The sequence below is a fragment of the Macaca fascicularis genome, chromosome 9, assembly GCF_037993035.2.
Source record: "Macaca fascicularis isolate 582-1 chromosome 9, T2T-MFA8v1.1".
NCBI classification, from domain to species: Eukaryota; Metazoa; Chordata; class Mammalia; order Primates; family Cercopithecidae; genus Macaca; species Macaca fascicularis.
Genome location: NC_088383.1, coordinates 98,623,085 through 98,635,553, shown reverse-complemented (window position 1 = coordinate 98,635,553; position 12,469 = coordinate 98,623,085). Strand labels below are relative to the sequence as shown.

At 35.8% G+C, this 12,469-nt stretch overlaps 1 protein-coding gene across 5 annotated transcripts in view; it reads right to left on the bottom strand.

Moving 5' to 3' along the window:
- Positions 1-840: 840 nt before the first annotated feature.
- Positions 841-12,469, bottom strand: part of KIF20B (kinesin family member 20B) — a 69,183-nt gene continuing 57,554 nt past the window's right edge. For all 5 annotated transcript variants that reach the window (XM_005565917.5, XM_005565919.5, XM_045361182.3 and 2 more), the window contains 6 exons: positions 11,920-12,030; positions 9,738-9,935; positions 6,960-7,061; positions 6,462-6,612; positions 2,533-2,675; positions 841-1,080 (listed from right to left, as the gene is read on the bottom strand). In XM_005565917.5, coding sequence (XP_005565974.3) covers positions 1,003-1,080; positions 2,533-2,675; positions 6,462-6,612; positions 6,960-7,061; positions 9,738-9,935; positions 11,920-12,030 — 783 coding nt within the window. In that variant the 3' untranslated portion in view covers positions 841-1,002. The remainder of the gene's footprint in view (positions 1,081-2,532; positions 2,676-6,461; positions 6,613-6,959; positions 7,062-9,737; positions 9,936-11,919; positions 12,031-12,469) is intronic.

The window sequence follows — 12,469 nt, the reverse complement described above, 5'->3', positions numbered from 1 at the left end:
AAAAATGTGGGACACAAACATTCAGCCATAAAAAAAGAATGAAATCCTGTCATTTGCAATAACATGGATGGAACTGGAGATTATTATGTTAATAAGCCAGGCACAGAAAGACAAAGACTGCATGTTCTCATTTATTTATGGGATCTAAAAATAAAATCAATTGACCTTATGGACATACAGAGTAGAAGAATGGTTACCAGTGTCTGGTAAGGGTACTGAGGGTTGCAGGGGAAGGTGGGGATGGTTAATGGGTACAAAAACAAATGAAATAAAAAGAATGAGTATGATCTACTATTTGATAGCACAATAGGGTGACTATAATCAATAATAACTTACTCGTATATTTTTAAATGATTTAAAGAATGTAACTGGATTATTTGTAATTCAAAGGAAAAATGCTTGAGGGGATGGATACCTCATTCTCCATGATGTACGTATTTCACATTGCATGCCTGTGTCAAAGCATCTCATGAACCCCGTAAATATATAAATGTACTATGTACCCACAAAATTTTTATAAAAGTGAGACATTCTAATTAAAGACTTGAGATCTTTTCTAAATAATGTATATACATGTTTTGTGATCTGTACATACTCTCCAAATCCTAGCTATAATCTAAACAGATATGTAAAACCAGTTGTATAACAGATAAAGTAAAAAACAATTCATAAGACATTGTTAAATATAAGTAAACCAAATATCTGACCTATTACATCCTGTATAGCAAAATGAGAATGACAGCCTCTTTCCTAGGCTCTTCACCGATCCAATGCCTGAGATAACAGGGAAATACAGTTTGAAAGAAGCTATTACAAAAAAGGCTTATAAAAATACACAAATTTTGACTTATTTATTGAATTAAAATTATACTATGTATAAAACAGCAAATCTATATGCAGAGTGATTTAATGCATAATATATACAATTATCTTTACAAAGTCAGGATGCAAGTTCCAATGATTATGACTATAAAATTTATATTAAACATTTCCATAAGTGATTTATTTGGCTGTTTTTGTTCGAAGTCGTCGTTTGATAATCTGGTGATCACTCTCCTTCATTTTCTGGTCCATTAAAATCTGAAATTAAAAATTCCATAGTTTTTCAAAGCTTGTAAGTGAAAATAAAAATCAAAGCTGATTTATAATGAATAAGACATGTTCATGTGCTTAATAACAGAAATGAATGATACACTGGAGAACTTTTTTACTTAAACTTTTATAAGAAGATGGTACTTATACCATCTTCTATAAAAATTTCTTTAAAAAATAGACTTTGTAAAAGATTCAACACTATCAAATTCTAGAAGTAAAATAACCTAGACTCTATTGAATTCAAGGCAGATATAGCTTAAAATAATTACGAAAATATTTGGAGACAAGTGCCTCAAATAATTTTTAAGAAATGATCTTTCATGGCAACAAATGTATAACTTAGAAAGTAGAAGGCATTGGCCGGGCGCGGTGGCTCAAGCCTGTAATCCCAGCACTTTGGGAGGCCGAGGCGGGTGGATCACGAGGTCAGGAGATCGAGACTATCCTGGCTAACATGGTGAAACCCCGTCTCTACTAAAAATACAAAAAACTAGCCGGGCGTGGTGGCGGGCGCCTGTAGTCTCAGCTACTTGGGAGGCTGAGGCGGGAGAATGGCGTGAACCCGGGAGGCGGAGCTTGCAGTGAGCGGAGATCACGCCACTGCACTCCAGCTTGGGAGACACAGCGAGACTCCGTCTCAAAAAAAAAAAAAAAAAAAAGAAAGTAGAAGGCACATTACATAGTAACTAAGAAAACAATTTTCAGCCAAGGGAAGAAATTATGTACTAATCAAAGAGATGCTCAAAAATGACTGACAGAATAATACTTACAACACCATGCCCTAATTTACCCTAACTCTTTACATCTTGCATTCAAATAATCTCATATCTGAAAGCTGTTGTTGCAAAAAAGGTTTCTCCTGATTTTTCTTGGCCACTTCCTTTTCATTTTTTTTAATTTCTTTTAATTGCTTTTTTACCTTCACTTGCATCCACTAAGCAAATGCAAGCATGACAGAAAATTTGAGCTTTCCCTGTGGCAGGACATAGAATCAGAAGAATGAGTCATAGAGTCGGTGATAGCTACAGTCTCTTCCTAATAGATCCTCAAAGGCTTAGGGGAAAGGTGGGAGGAAATGGCTGAATGTCAATTTTATATTTTTACCAGGAACACTTGGGCCCAGATTTGCACAACTCTTGTGATTTAAAAAAGAAAAAGAAAAAAAAAGATTTTGGAGGCAAGTAAGTTAAATGGTGACAATTCTATTATTGGAAATAAATTCCTCTGATGCATTTTCAAATGCAAATACATGACACTTGTATACATTAATACAGTATTTATATTTAATTAGTATAAACTTAACACATGTGAGACTAAAAGCATGACCTTTAAAGCATGTGTTTTCAGAGATCTAAAGAACTGAAATTCAAACCACTGTAAAAAATTAAAAAGAACATGAACAGTTTTACATTGATGAAAATGGAAATACTAGCTTACCACTTGGCCTGATATATCAATGGGAGATGAAATTTCAGTTGTGTATAATTTCCGTTTGACTCGTTTTGGTTGAGACACATTTTCTTTACTTGCTTCTACATTTGAGAGCTTTGAAGAGCTCATTGTTTCAATTATCTTCTTTGCTATAAAATAAAAATGTTAATTAGTTCCTGAAATAATTTTCTAGCTGCAAAGGTGGTTTGAAATCCTTAATAAAGATGGTTTGAAATCCTTAATAAAGAATGAACATACACAAACTAAAAACACTGCAATACATATATGGTGAAAGGGCATGAATAGACAAATCACAAAGAAAAAAAGTAAATGTCAAAAAAACATGAAATAATGATCAACAGCAAAAAAAAAAGCAAATAAAGTATTTGGTTAATGTTCGATGTAGTAAAAAATCTCAGGCATCTTTAATGACCTGGAAAATGTCTATGCTATGTTAAGCAAAAAAGCAGGATACACACATACTGGATCATGCAGTATTAAAAATAAGGTGGTAGATGATCTACTTCAATGCTCATGCATAAAGTTATGCACAATGAGTACTGCGTGAAAATACTTCGTAAACCCTTTACTTGGAGTCCACACGCAAGCGGACAGAAACCAAAGTGTTAACAGCTGATTGCTTTTAGGAAGTAGAATAGGAATTTTAAAATTCCTTACTATGTACATTGCTTTTTTAAATTTTAATAGAAAATATATTTCCATTTGGGAAAATTCCTGGATAGAAATTCACACACATGTGGTATCAAATATATATTTTTTTAAATGGAAAAAACATTTAAGGAAATAGACTAAACTGAGAGACTACTTGTTAAGGGCTGAGTTGGGCTTGAGAGAGCTGAGTCCAGGTATCAGAGGAGCCAATTAAGACAACAAACCAAAATGAAAGTAACAACCCAGCTTTTTAACCACTTATTTCAACAGTATATGCAAGAGGCTAAACCTGAGAAAGCACCAGCTCCTACCCACCCTCTTCTATAGTCCCCCACAGAATAATACAGATCAGCGTAGAAGTGGTGATCATTTTACTACCCAGGCAGCCCCAAACAAAAGGCTCCTGCAGTTTTATAGACTTCAGGGCTGGAGGTTGGAGGGAGCTATACGTGAAAAAGTACCCAGTTACAGTAGAGAAAAGTGTCTTCAAGGTTCCCCCTCCCGTTCCCCTCCATAAGAAGGCCTCTACCAAAGGCCTCAATAAAGAGGCTCTGAATGGAGGCACTCAGGGTAAATATGCAAATATGAGTAAGAGCATGACTAGCTTCGGCGGGGGCTGGATCCTTGACTATAACTCCCTTAAGAGATTATAACGCACTATCTATGCATCAAGTCTGGTGTGGAAAGGGAGGCTTGTCAGGTAAGTCTTTGTAATTGCCTATGGTACAGCCTAAAAAAAAAAGAAATGTTTAAAACTCATATATATGTTGGCCTAGAGCCAAACTCATCACCACTATGTGCTAGCCACTGTACTAAGAGCTGACAGTATGAACTAGACAAGACATTTTGTCCTTGTGCAGATTATATTCTAGTGTAAAAGATAATAAGAAAGCAAAGAATTATAGTTTAAAAAGTGCTAAGACAAAAAATAGGAATGAACAATAAAGATTAAGCGATGCTGGGGATAAGGTGTAGTGAAAGGCTGATGAAGGAAGGTGTCTCCCTAATAAAGTTGCATCAGCTATGAGGGCTCAAGTGTAAGAGGGCAGCTATGAGAAAAGCCAGGGTGTGTTCCAGATAAAAGAAAGCACAGGAAAAAGAGAAAGAAATCAATGATATGAAGGTAAGAAAGAAACTGGCAAATTCTAGGAACTGTCAGAAGCTAGCAGGATTGAAGCTGGCTAGTTATCAAACCGTAGAATAATAAGAGATAGACTGGAGAGAGTCAGAAATCGGGTCATTCAGAAGAACGAGAAATCATTAAAGGCTCAGAGGAGTAACAAAATTCAATCTGCACTCTGAAGGGAACATTCTGTCATGTATGAATGGATGGGAGATGACAAGAGGGGCAAGCTGGGAGACCGGTGATACTAAGCGATGGATTAACAGTGGTTACAAGGAGCAGCAGAATTTTAAGAACTAATCTCCATTTTTTCTTTTCTCTCTATATTTCCAAGTGGCCCAAAACAACAAATATGTATTACAGTTACAGTCCAAAATATGGATATCTTATATTTCTAGAAATAAGTGAAAACAAAAAGAAAAACGGAAAAAAAAATGTATGTCAAGTGCATTGGTAGGGAAGCTGTTAAGGAACCAAGTCAATGAAGTAAGAGAATCGTTACCCTTACCTGATTACGTACTTATTATAGCTACCTACCTCTCCTTGAAAATACATTGCTTTTTAATATAAAAGTAGTGATCAATAAGCCTAAAGGACTCTAAAGAAAAGATGCCCCTCCTCTCCAAATTTAGACATTTAACAGTTTGCTGTTTGTCCCTCCAGATATTTTATCTGTTTACACAAACACATTTTTTAAATGTATGTATTTTTTAAATGTATATAAATATACAAATGGGTCTGATAGGTCAGAAGTTCCCAAACTGTGTACTAAGGCATGCTGCAGCAAACCTACAGAAGCACCTCAGGATATTTTCAATCTACAGGGGAAACAATGATGCTCAATAGCCCAAGGTTGTTCAGTTTCAAAATGATACTGAATTACATTTCTTTTGATTATGACATCTTCTTTGCAATCTGGATTTTCAGAAGCTGAATTTTCAGTGGTTGTTTGGTCTTAAGTTCTAATGCATGAGACTGCTAGTGGTTCTTTGGGTGCAGAGGCAAAATGGAAATTAATTACTGAGACATTAAGGGCACTGTGAACCAACAAAGTTTGGAAACGTCTATGGTAAGTTTTCACAAAAAGTATTCTCACACAACCTATTTGATTCAATTTAACTGCCCCCTGCTTCTAGTTCCTTTACCTCCCTATACTCCTCACTCTGGTCTCTAATTCATCCTATTGCTGTCACTCAGGTAACCTCACAAAAACCCACTCCTCCATCTCACCCCTAAGATAGTCCTTCCACATTCTACATGCCAGATGCATACTGCTGCCTGTAATTGCATGAACATTTCCTACATTTTTCTGATACTCCACCTGTGTTAAAACCATTCCTTCTACATATGTGCACACACACACGTGTATATATCTTAATATACACACAGGTATCAATATGTCCACATTATATTATCAAGAAAAAAAGCACTAATCATACTGTTTTGCAGCTAAACTCAATAGGTATTTATGAAAATACGTGTTTTGACATATACATAAATAGATAGTGTTTACATATGCATAGAAAAAAACACTAGAAGGATATATACTATAATACTAATACTGGCAAACTTGTCCAACCCCCCTTATTTTGTTGTTGTTTTTGTTCTGTTTTGTTTTGTTTTAGGCTTTTAGCAGCCTGAAGCCATGGTTTTTAGTTTCTGTCTCTAGTGATAAGCAGAAAACAGGGATGAGGAACGGGATTTCCTGGCCCAATCAAAAACAGAAACTAAGAACCCATGACTGTATTCTCACCCTTGGACACCCTAGAGAGTGTAGTCCTGCCCACATTTCAATACACAGGGTAAATCCTATCTCTCCCATAAAAATCTTCCCAAAGCCCCCCAATCAGAGTAGCTCTTTTCCCTCCAATACTATCATACCTTTGCTTGTACCCCTATTACTATATTAAGTAGCCAGCTCTGGATCAGTTACTTAAATATTGCCTTTCTCCTCTACTATATAGTGAACACCTAGATCTATCATCCTTTTACATGTTTCTTCCCACAGTACCTAGTACAGGACAATGCCTATTTGAAGTATAATATTCACTGAACAGTTGTTGAGTTTATATATCAATTAGGTATTAAAATGTACCCCACATCTAACAAAAAAAGGTCATTATATTAATTTTCTGCAAACCTTTTGATTGAAGAATTGAGGGAGAATGTTGTAAGAAGTCTCCAAATTTCTGTAGTGTTCCTTCTTTTTTCTTAGTGGCCAGGTTTACACCAATTATGGATGCCTGACTCCGTAAAGAATACGTTTTCTTAGATGATGGATGTGTGGGAACCTAATAAACAAACATTTTTTGTTATTGTTGATAAGTGTTAGAAGGAAATAGTTATGGCCATAGCTGAATTAAAGAGGCCAGAGACAGGTTATGAATTCTCAGGTAGGAAACTTGAGATTTAGTGTATAAGGACAGCGATAAAAGGGTCAGACAATGGCAAAAAGAGTTTTTCAGGCAGAGTGTTAAAGTCAGAAGTAAACACATAAAGTAGCTGCTACTGGCCAAATGCTAAAGGTTACATCTCAACTGAATTAGACGTATAGGAAAGAGAAGATAAATGAGTTATAATGGAACACGATTGGATTTCTGGATAATTGCTATAATTTTGGACAAATTAAAAGACACACCTTTTGTTCCTTTTTGACAGAAGAATTTCTATCATCTGAAACAGGAAATTTCAAATTAGTTCTGGGTGTAGCATTCTTCTTATTTTCACATTTCACCAAGTCCTAAAAATAATGAATTTTAGCACCGGTTAATTTGACAATATTTTCTTTCTCTAGACTCAAAAAAGAAAATATGTAAAAAGCTATATTATCACTTAAAACAGTGACTCTTAACCGAGGGCAATTTTGAACTCAGAGGACAATGGCAATCTCTGAGGTTATTTTTGGTTGTCTTTGCCAGGGAGAAGGGGATATTATTGGCCACGAGTGGGTAGAGGTCAGGAATACTGTTAAACATCCCTATAATGCATGGGATAGCCCTTAAAACAAAGAGGTATACAGCCCAAAATGTCAACTGTGCTGGAGTTGAGAAACCCTGATTGAAGGTGTAAATTTTTCACACATATCACAAGTAATGACATTACATAAGCTAAATGAAAAACATGGAAGGAATAGTATCTTTTATTTGAAACTGAGCTTTAAAATACAGCATAGCAATATACCTACCTATTGCCTAACTCCCAAATAATGTAAGCATCTATGTCTAAGTTCTCTCATTGACATTTGACAATATCGAAAATAAAATAAAAACAAAACTTCATATAACCACATGTAAAATGTGAAAACTTTTAAAATATTATCTTTCTTCTCTATAACATGGGTATGGCATCTTACTCTTCTTTTTCCCAAATAACCTCACATAGGACAAAGCCTTTACAGATATACTCACTGACTTGAACTGCTGCAAATCCTAGTTGAACCAAAGACAAAAGCGGAAAAAGGGGGCAAGAAGAGAAGCAGAGAAAAGATCATGACTGAACTTCAGAATTCGAGTTACAAAGCAGAAGTTATAAGGGTCATAAGAAGCAGATGCCATGACAGGGAAAAGACAGATGGTAATCACGGGATGCAAGTGAAAAGAGGCCATGAGGCTACCTCCACACATAGAGGTCAGTAAGGAGCACTTTAGAGTCTTCACCGGATTAGAATATAGCCTGTCGGGGGATGGAGGGCTAGGAGAGGGATAGCATTAGGAGAAACACCTAGTGTAGGTGACAGGTTGATGGGTGCAGCAAACCACCATAGCATGTGCATACCTATGTAACAAAACTGTACATTCTGCACACATACCCCAGAACTTAATAATAATAATAGTATGTGGAAGAAAAAAAGAAAATAGCATTGCATAAATGATTTTCATGGGAGCCCATATACTTAGTTTATTATAGCAGTGAAGATGTAGTAAAATCAGTTTAAAAATTTAAAGTTTCTACATGATGTATCTACAACAATCTGTAAATCTTTTCTGAAATAGACATGAAGGATATATGCCAATAGTAAAATTAATAAAATATTTATATTTTAACATTCTTGAGAACTACACTGTTTCCTTCTTCGTTGAAAAAAAATGGATCAAGAAAAAGCCAACTAGATGATGAAACTCAGTGTTTTAATGGTATTTTTAAAAATTAAATAAATATGAAACAAAAGTTAACTAGTAAGACTCCACAAAACAATCTCTGAAGGTGTTACATGTGTAGCAGAAAAACTGCGCTAAACAATATTCACTCAGCAAAATTATTACCGGACAGACAGCCTCAGGAGTATGGTTAATACTATTTCTGCTCTTCCACCAGCTTGAAAATATACTACTCTTTAAAGAAGTAAAAGAAAGTTGAAGAAAAATTATTTTGCTAGAGAGCTTGTAATTAGTTTTAAGCTTAAAACAAGTTACTTTAAAAATAAATATTACTATTTATTATGTATCTGCCACTTGCAGGGCAAAAGCTAAGCATTTTAAACACATTAATCCAGTGTTTCGAAAAGGAGAAAACAGGATCAGAAACCTTATCTGACTTGCCAAATCTCCACAACTAGGACATGGTAGGTTTGGCAACCTTTCAATCAAGAAACTGCAGCTTAAGAGGTTAATAGTTTTTAGCCTACCACTATATAGAGGCCCAAATTTTAACATTGGCTGATGAAAAAAGAATTTCTCTTTTAAAACTTGCTATGACCATAGAGACTAAAGATTTTAGTTAAATGACAAAGATTATACTCAAGCAAGTTAGCCATTTCAGTTTCTCTGATTTCTACATAACCCTCTTTTCCATTACAGGGAAAGTGACTAAGTATGAACAGGACTGGTATACTGAAATGGCTCTCCAGTAAAATCCACCATCATTTGATGTATTATAGTTCAACTGAAGCAAAGGATAAGCTGTATCTTTTAATATACATAGCTTTTTATCTGAAGACCATTAAACCACAGTAATATTCTTTATTTTTCTGAGATAGAGTCTTGCTCTATCACCCAGGCTGGAGTGCAGTGGTGCCATCTCATCTCATTGCAACCTCCACTTCCTGGGTTCAAGTTGTTCTCCTGCCTCAGCCTCCTGAGTAGCTGAGATTACAGGTGTGCACCACCACTCCTGGCTAATTTTTGTATTTTTAGTAGAGACGGGGTTTCACCATGTTGACCAGGCTGGTCTTGAATTCGTGAACTCAAGTGATCTGCCAGCCCCAGCCTCCCAAAGTGCTGGGATTACAGGCATGAGTCACCATGCCTGGCCCATAGTGATACCCTTGAAGGGTATAAAATATAGCATAAATTGTGATTTTGGTCTCTAACAGCAGTGCCTATGAACAGGAGGGCAATATAGCAGAGTTTAACTCTACACTGTAACAGCTTTATAATAAGATTTGTTTGTTAAATATACTCATCAGTTAAGTATTTACCTCCTCCATTTCATTACTCTTCCTCTTCCGAGCCTTAGGAATCTTAACTGTCACTGGTGTGGTACAACCAGGGTGTTTCACTGCCATTTTGTTTGGTTGTAAAGGTGTAAACTGAATCTCTAATTCAGGTTTTGGAAATCGAGTGCTTTGATCATTTTCTGTTGACACTTCACAAGAGTCAAGGACTACAGATCCATCCTACAACAGAATTTAAAAGGAAAAATATTATTTGTAGAGTATATATTTATAAACCACAAAGAATTAGTTCTCTCAAATGCCTATTCAAGACAATGCATCAGGAAAGACAAAAAGTGTGCTAGGTCACAGCAAGACAGAAAGATTGAGTTATCATCTACCTTCTTCAGGCTCACACATGGTATGTTAAAATTAGGGGCAACTTAAGAGATCGGTATTTCCCAAACTTATATGATCATAAGAATTACTTACAGAATTTGTTTATAAGACTCCTGGACCCTACCACAAACCCAGTAAATCAGAAACCTCCAAGGGAGGAGGCTGGGATTTTTGACAAACAGCCTGGTTATATTAAAGTAGGCTGCAAATACTTTCCTACTCTTCCCATTGAGAGATGGAGTCTCTCATTCCCCTGTATTTGAATTTGGGCCTTATAGCCAATAGGATGTGGTAGAAATAACATTATGGTCATCTAAGGCTCAATCATAAGAAGCATTACAACTTCTGTCCTGTCCTCTTAGAACATTTTCAGGACACTCTCCCTCAAAATGCCCCATCTGAGACCAGCTACCATGCCATGAGAGGTCCAATCCACAGGGAGAGGCCACAAATTAAGTCCAGGGGAAGTCCCAGAATCAACTACCAGTTAAGTGAATTAATCATTTTGGACTTTCAGCCTGGTTAAGTATATCGATTACATGAAGGCAAGAACAATACAAAATAGCCTAACAATATGATTCCCCAAACTGTGGAATATACAATAACTGCTGGAATTAGAAAACTGGAACCAGGAAATTAGGACAACATACATCATTTATGGAGAAAGAAATGTTCCTTTATATGTGTTTGTCCATGCAATCAAGAATTAAGCCTTGTTTATGGATCAACTTCAAACTTTTCTGTGAAATTTATGATTTGTATTAGTCCCCAAGGTCAGTGCTAATTATTTGAAACTGCTAATAACTGTCAAGGAAAAACCAAGAGAAAATGAATGGCTGATGTTATTTTCCCAGATTAAAATGTCCTTCTTAGTTGGCCATGGTGGCACATGCCTGTAGTCCCGGCTACTCAGGAGGCTGAGGCAGGAGGACCGCCTAAGCCCGGGAGTTCAAGTCCAGCTGCCAGAGAAACATAGTGAAACCCTTTTTTTTTTTTTTTTAAGACTTTTTCTTTCCATTGTCTGCTTAATAAGCTTCTATTCATAAGATACAATATGGCATCACCTTCTTTAATCCACTTCCACAACCACTCAGGCAAAATTCATTTCATCTTCCTCAGTGTTACTTATGGTACTGATTTTATATTTCTACTATAACACTTGGCCCATAAGTAAAATCAAACAAGTCAGTCACTTATGTATCTACCTTACACTCCTTGAGGATGACAATCATGTCTTATTGATGTTTGTATCCTCAGCGCTTAAAAAGGTTCCCAACTCTGAATGCTCCCAATAAATGTGTTTTAAAAAGTAATTTTATCTTCAAAAATTTTAAGTAACATAGAATTTTTATCTATTTCATATCCAACCGCAGAATCTCTATATTATCCAAAGTTATTCACAGAACCCTAAGTCCAAAACAATTAAGGAAACTCATGAGTTGTTACTGAAGACTGGTGACAAAGCTATTAAATGGATACAATTCCAAAAAATACTATTTAACACAATGTTTATTAAAGCAACCTTTTATGAGTGCAAATTATCCCTATTTTCTCTTCTGTAGGATTTCCTATTTCTGACCATCATGTTTGTTTATATTAACAGATCTAGTGCTTTTAAGATAAGATTAACATCATTTGGGGATATGATCTCCCAAAAGAATTTCACCTCTCCTCAAAAGCCTCTAGTTTCTTTCACATAGCCCAGAGCACATAAAGCTAACTGTGCAGTAAGGTATCTTCAGCAACTGATTATATTACACTTGCAAGTGTTATTTAGCAATAGTGGATAAAGAGAATCAATAAGTGGACTGTGCTGCCAAATACCCACCTCTACTTTATTTCTGGAAATTTCAAAACTTGTCAATTGAGGTTCAGTTTGAAGTTTGTCAGGATCTGCTGAACTAATACGTCTGGGCTTGATATCCATGATTTGTGTTTCCTAAAGCAAGGCAATATTAAAGCAACAGGGCATTGTAACCTGAAAATATATTGAAAACACTTCACATAAAGAATATAAAATCAAGATTTGTGTGAAACTAAACAGTGGAAATAAGTAAAGACATCTTTAATGACCATCTAGCCCTCCTATTTCTCTTTCATCCTCAGAGACTCAGGAAAGGCTGGGGCACTTTCCAGTTTATTGACTCTGATCTAAGGAGAAATCTGAAAGATTGCTTGCAACTTCCAAGTGTTCTGCACACATTTTCTTGCTTTACTTTCATTGCAACTCTGCAGGTAGGTCTGGCAAGAAGCATTATTCCTACCTGCCAGATGAGGAAATAGAGAACTACACACGTTAAATGGCATGGTCAAGGTGTGTACTGAGTTAGAATTGCTCAGTATCCCAACAGTTGCTTTTGATAACACAATTTTGAAAA